We start from the raw sequence: 5,907 nt of genomic DNA, 5'->3' as shown, positions 1-5,907 counted from the left end.
AATATCTAAGCTGGTCAACTCTTCCCGTTTTTTAGATAACACAGCCATTTCATTTACCCAGCTAACCTCCAGCCTGAGCTACTCATGAGCTCATTCCTAAGCCCAAGGCGGAACTCCCCATGGGGTGAGGCCAGAGGGTCAAAGAAAACGTGTGGCATATGAAGAAAGTCACAGCTGGAGGAAGTAGATGTATTTTTTACTAAATTCACATAAAATGGTTTATTAGAATACGTCATCTGCTTGGTTGTAGGACATGTCTGACTCCACGACCCCAATACTTTCATAACTGTAGTTTAAATCACTTGAGGTCGCCTCACTTTTGCTCTTCCTCCTTTTCAGCGGCTCTCCCTGCAGGTCAGGTGGTTCAAACACTGCAGAGCTCACAGTATGAAGTCCTTTGGCAAATGGGACCTCAGCCCCATCCAGTTCCACTAAGTCCAAACCACGGTCTGGGGGCAGAAGTCGGTCACTCTGTAGTCTTTTTCTGACTTCTTCTTTGGTCTGAAAAGCAGTATAAAAGAATGAAGGACACAGCCTGCAGAACTTCGTACAAGTTCTCACTAATATTCCTGGCAATTAACACTTACGGCTTCTCTCTTTTATCATTCAGTCATTTAACAAACGTTGCGGAGTTACTGGGAACAAGAGAGACACAGCGTGTACCCTCATGGAGCGGGCAGTCTAGTCCTCGCTCTCTGAGAGGCGGAGCAGAAAGACAGGACGTGGAGGCTGTCTGCCCAGAGCCCTGAAGGCTGGGTCCCGCAGACTGGCTGACGGAGGGCCGGAGGCCCTGTGCGCACAGGCTGCTGGATTCGTCTGCTGGCCTGCAGTGCCTCCTCTTATCTCCTAGCCCCCTCCCCGCCCCTACTGAAAACTGAAGTTTCTCTTTTGTAATATGATAAACACGCCACACTTCATTTAATTCTGAGAATTGTGTCTTGCTTACTGCAATACCATTTTCCTTAAAGGCTGTCTTGACACAGTTTTGAGGCCCTTCTGGAGGCCGGTCCATCCCCTTCTTGAGCAGCTGATTACATCCACTCTCCAATCACTCCCTTATCAGGCTCTCAGAATCCAAGGCCAACCTGCGCCATCCTAATTGCCCCGGGGCTAGGTACCCAGCAACTAGGGACAGCTCCTGTTACGAATGAATTGCGTCCCCTAAAGATATGTGTTGTAAATCCTAATCCCTACACCTGTGGTTATAATCCCATTTGGGAATGGCTTGTCTTTGTTAGGTTAATGAGGCAGCATTAGGGTGGAGGTGTCTTAAGTCAATCTCTCCTGAGACATAACAAGAGCCGACTGAGCAAGCAATGAGGCAAGCAGAGATGGGGAAGATGAATGCCATACCCACTGAGGAGCACCCAGGAGCCAGGAAGTAAAAGCTGAAAGGAAACCAGGACCTTCCCCCAGAGCAGACAGAGAGAGAAAGGGTTCCCCTAGAGCCAGTGGCACCCTGAATGTGGACTTCCAGCCTCTTTAACTGTGAGAAAATGAATTTCTGCTTGTTAAAGCCATCCACTTGTGGTGCTTCTGTTACAGTAGCACTCGGTGACTGAGACATCCTCCACGTGTGGTGTTTCTGTTACAGCAGCACTAGGTGACTAAGGTACCATCCACTTGTGGTATTTCTGCTATAGGAGCACTATATAACTGAGACACCATCCCCCTGCGGTATTTCTGCTATAGGAGCACTACATAACTGAGACACCATCCCCCTGCGGTATTTCTGCTATAGGAGCACTACATAACTGAGACACCATCCCCCTGCGGTATTTCTGCTATAGGAGCACTACATAACTGAGACACCATCCACTTGTGGTGTTTCTGTTAGAGCAGCACTAGGTGACTGAGACACCACCCACTTGTGGTGCTTCTGTTACAGCAGCACTAGATAACTGAGACACCATCCACGTGTGGTATTTCTGTTACAGCAGCACTAGGTGACTGAGACACCATCCACTTGTGGTGTTTCTGTTACAGCAGCACTAGGTGACTGAGACAGCCCTTGTGCCCCCTTGATCCAGCAGAATTATTCAAGATGCCCACCCCCAGGAAGCACACAGAATCTAGCTAACCCATACATAAGCCCACGATTCTGGCTTATTGTTGCCTTGTCCCTGAGGGCAGCCCCGTGTGGCCCTGCGTCATGGCGTGCTGGGATTCTCTGTCTCTGCAAACTATGAGTGTATTACACCTGGTTACTTTTCACGGCCCCCTTGTCTCCTGTTTCCCATGTCACACCTGACTTTCCATCCTACTAATCTAAGCACTTACTGAAGCTATAGGGATGAAACTGAAATTCAACCAACTTCCAGATATTGTCTATGCAACACAGAAGGACTTAAAAACTAAGCAGACGTGTAAGCATACAGCGTAAAAAGCGTGTTGTTGTTGTTAGGAGCCCTTGAGTCAGCCCACACTCATGGCGACCCCAGGCACAATGGAACCAAATGCTGCCCGGTCCAGCGCCATCCCCAGGATCACTTGCAGATCGGACCGTTGTGATCCATAAGGTTTCCACTGGCTGATTTTTAGAAGTAGATCACCAGGCCTTTCTTCCTAGTCTTAGTCTGCAAGCTCCACCGAAACCTGTTCAGCATCATAGCAACACACAAGTCTCCGCTGACAGATGGGTGATGGCTGTGCATGAGGTGCATTGGCTGGGAATCAAACCTGGGTCTCCTGTGTGAAAGGTGAGAATTCTATCACGGGACCACCAACGCCTCATGCTAAGAGGCATACAGGTCATTAAAGTACTTAATATAAATCTGTGCAACGCGCCCTAAATCTGCTGATGGGCTGGTCCTAGGAAGTGGTATGTGCTCTGGAGACCTAGTCTAAGGGGGAAGTCGGGCACCTTCTGGCGCTCCTCCGCCGCCTGCATCTTGTCTATGTTCTTCAAGGTGAAATCCTTCACTTCCCTTTTGATCTTCAGTTTTGTCAGTCTGGCTGGTGGCTTTCTCAGAGGCTTCTCCGTCGTGGTCACCTGGAGGAAGACACTTATTCACATGGAGAAGCAAACACACTCATTGGTGGAGGAGACAGGGAAGAAGGGCAGAGGAAACAGTTTAAAATGTAAATCTTCAACGTCTCAACTTCCAATGGCAGATCAAAAAAATAATAATAATAACACCATGAGAGCTGGAAACGACCGAATTAATTCCTAGAGATAAAATCTGTTAGATGCCTAGAAACAAACAGGCTAACACAGAAAACAGGCCAAGAACGTAAAGATGTTCTGGGACCGGATGAAGAGGCCTCGTAAGAAGAGAACAATTTTGAGGATGAACACAAGACGGGAAGAGACAGTAAATGAGCAATGGATTTGTAGTTCAAGGTCATCATTTCACGTGCTGACTTTATAAACCCGTTGCTGTCAAGCCAGTTCCGACTCACAGCACAAACTAGGGCAGAGTAGAACTGCCCCACAGGGTTTCCAAGGAGCAGCTGGTGGATTTGAACTGCTGTCCTTTTGGTTAGCAGCCTAGCTCCTAAGCACATAAACTACAAATTAGTTTCATCTGGGATCAAGATGCATTTCTATAACTTTTGGTCTCACGGAGGGTGGAGATAATTCATGGTTACTGAGTAGCAACTCTGTGCTGCCATTGCTGTTGCTACTTTACAAATTTTTCAGGACAAGTTAAAAAAAAAAATTCCTTTCATATGATTGACTTACCTTTTAAATAGCCCAAAGCAGCAATAGTGACCTTCTGGTTAAAATGTCTAGTTAAAAAAATCTAAAATTGTTGTGAAGGGTTTATGAAGAAAGTTTCAATTTATGTTTTTCTTTTAAAAAATTGTTTTATAATATACATTTGTTATGAAAATTAAAATGATACATAAACAAATAATCTCCTAATCTTCTATTTAACCACCTGGTCCCCAATCTCACTCCTCACCCTGAATCTTTGTTAAGAGTTTGGTGTGTGTCTTTCCAGATATTCTCTCTCTCTGTATATATATCTATGCATTACAAATACATCCGTATTGTTAAACAAAGCGTAAATGTGATTATACCATACACACTGCTCTGCCATTTGCTCTCCTTGCTTAATTTAATATGGACATCTTTTAGGTCAGGATATATAGATTTATTACAACTGGGGGAAAGTTTTAATGAACTTTAAGTTTTCATTATTAAACAAACTGAATATTGTTCCAGATAATTTCTCTAAAGACATTTTTTTTTGGACAAAAGAGCTATTGCTACTCATTCTAATTTTTAAAACACTGTCTCTTCAGATGACAGTGCTGTAGGTACTGAGAAAATAAATCAAACAGACAAAGAGGCCGTGGAGCATGGTAGAAAAAGGCACCAGGTCTGGGTTTAAGACAGACCTTGGTTTGGATTCTGGCTCAGCCACGGTGTGTCTTTGCATGAGTCCTTCAACTCTGTAAGCATTGGTTTTCTCATTTGTAAAATAGGTTTAATAATACTTATTTCATAGAATTGTTTAAAAAAAAAGAGAGAGAGAAAAGAGAGAGGTATATAGTAGCCACTCAATAAAGGGTACTTACTTTTCAGTCAATGAAAAACCAAAACGGAAAACAGTTGTGGGCAATTCTGTCTCATGGTGACCCCGTGTGTCAGAGTAGAACTGCGCTCCACAGGGTTTTCAATGGCCAATTTTTTGGAAGTAGATTGCCAGGCCTTTCTTCTGAGGCACCTCTGGGCGGGCTCAAACTGCCAAATCTTTCGCAGTCAAGCGCATTAACTGTTTGCCCCACTCAGGTACGCTTAAGCAATGACTTTTTTCAATGACGGCACAAACATCCTCAATAGGATGCAATATTGGCCACAAAGGGGAAGAATGAGAGTCGAAAAGCATGAGACTGGGGGGCAGGAGCGCCCTGAGGCAAGTCTTCTCTTTGCATCTGTTCCCTCAGCTGTCAACAGTGAGGGCACTGAGGATGGATAAGGTCCTTTCCATCTTTCACACCTGGGATCACTGACGTTCTGGCTTAGTTGCAGCCGTTAGACAGTTTTACGTGGGGAGAAGTTTTTCCCTACAGGAAAACCTTGGGGTGTTCATCAAAGCCAGGCTTTGTGTTTATTTGTTTCTTTTTGTCCATTTTTGCATTTTTTTTTTAATGACACTTGGCATGTAGGCTGCCGGCTGGCAAAAGCCACGGGCTGAAAAGACGGGCATACTTGCTGCGTGGTGGCTGGACCAGAGATACCGTGAAATTAGCATGAAAACAGCGTTTTAGAGGATGTTCTCACCCAGAGGGCTAACAGAAAATTAAATAGTGTTCCCAGATCCAATAAGAAAGCCCAGCTGGGCTCTACACGGGAGTCTGATCCTTGACTAAAATGACGAGGTCGGTAGTTTGCAGACAACTCCGTGTTTCTGGTTTGGGTTGGGCTCTTCCTCTGGCTTCACCCCAAAGGGATGCCTGTGAAACACTGCGCTTCCTTCCCTTCCAGAAGCTAACCCTCCCTGTGTAGCCCTTTTCCCCTCCTGAGGTGGACGTTTTAAGTAAAAGATTTGTGTAAAAATATCTGTATTTTTCACACTGAGTTTTACGTAGTCAAGATTTATCAACTGTAACCAGTTGCCTTCAGGATGATCTTAATTCATAGCGATCCCGTGTGCGTCAGAGTAAAACTGTGCTCCATGCGGGTTTCAATGGCTGGTTTTCGGAAGTAGATCACCCCAGGCCTGTCTTCGGAGGCACCTCTGGGTGGACTTAAACTGCCAACCTTTCGGCTAACAGCCCAGCACTTCACTGGTTTGCACCACGCAGGGACTCCTTTATCAACTGTCTTGTTGCCATCAAGTCGATCCTGACTCACAGCGACCCTATAAGACAGAGTAGAACTATCCCATAGGGTCTCCAAGGCTGTGCTCTTTACAGAAGCAGACGGCCACGTCTCTCTCCTGTGGAACAGCTGGT

The 5,907-nt window shown here is 45.5% G+C and overlaps 1 protein-coding gene across 1 annotated transcript in view; it reads right to left on the bottom strand.

Annotated features, from left to right (window-relative positions):
• Positions 1-222: 222 nt before the first annotated feature.
• Positions 223-5,907, bottom strand: part of STMND1 (stathmin domain containing 1) — a 114,711-nt gene continuing 109,026 nt past the window's right edge. The window contains exons 4-5 of the mRNA XM_012557451.1: positions 2,864-2,992; positions 223-501 (exon numbers count right to left, since the gene is read on the bottom strand). Of these exons, the coding sequence (XP_012412905.1) occupies positions 223-501; positions 2,864-2,992 (408 nt within the window). The remainder of the gene's footprint in view (positions 502-2,863; positions 2,993-5,907) is intronic.

Source organism: Trichechus manatus, unplaced genomic scaffold (assembly GCF_000243295.1).
Source record: "Trichechus manatus latirostris isolate Lorelei unplaced genomic scaffold, TriManLat1.0 scaffold00103, whole genome shotgun sequence".
Classification (NCBI taxonomy): Eukaryota; Metazoa; Chordata; class Mammalia; order Sirenia; family Trichechidae; genus Trichechus; species Trichechus manatus.
The sequence above is the reverse complement of the archived record's forward strand: the minus strand, read 5'-3'. Positions and strand labels throughout refer to the sequence as shown.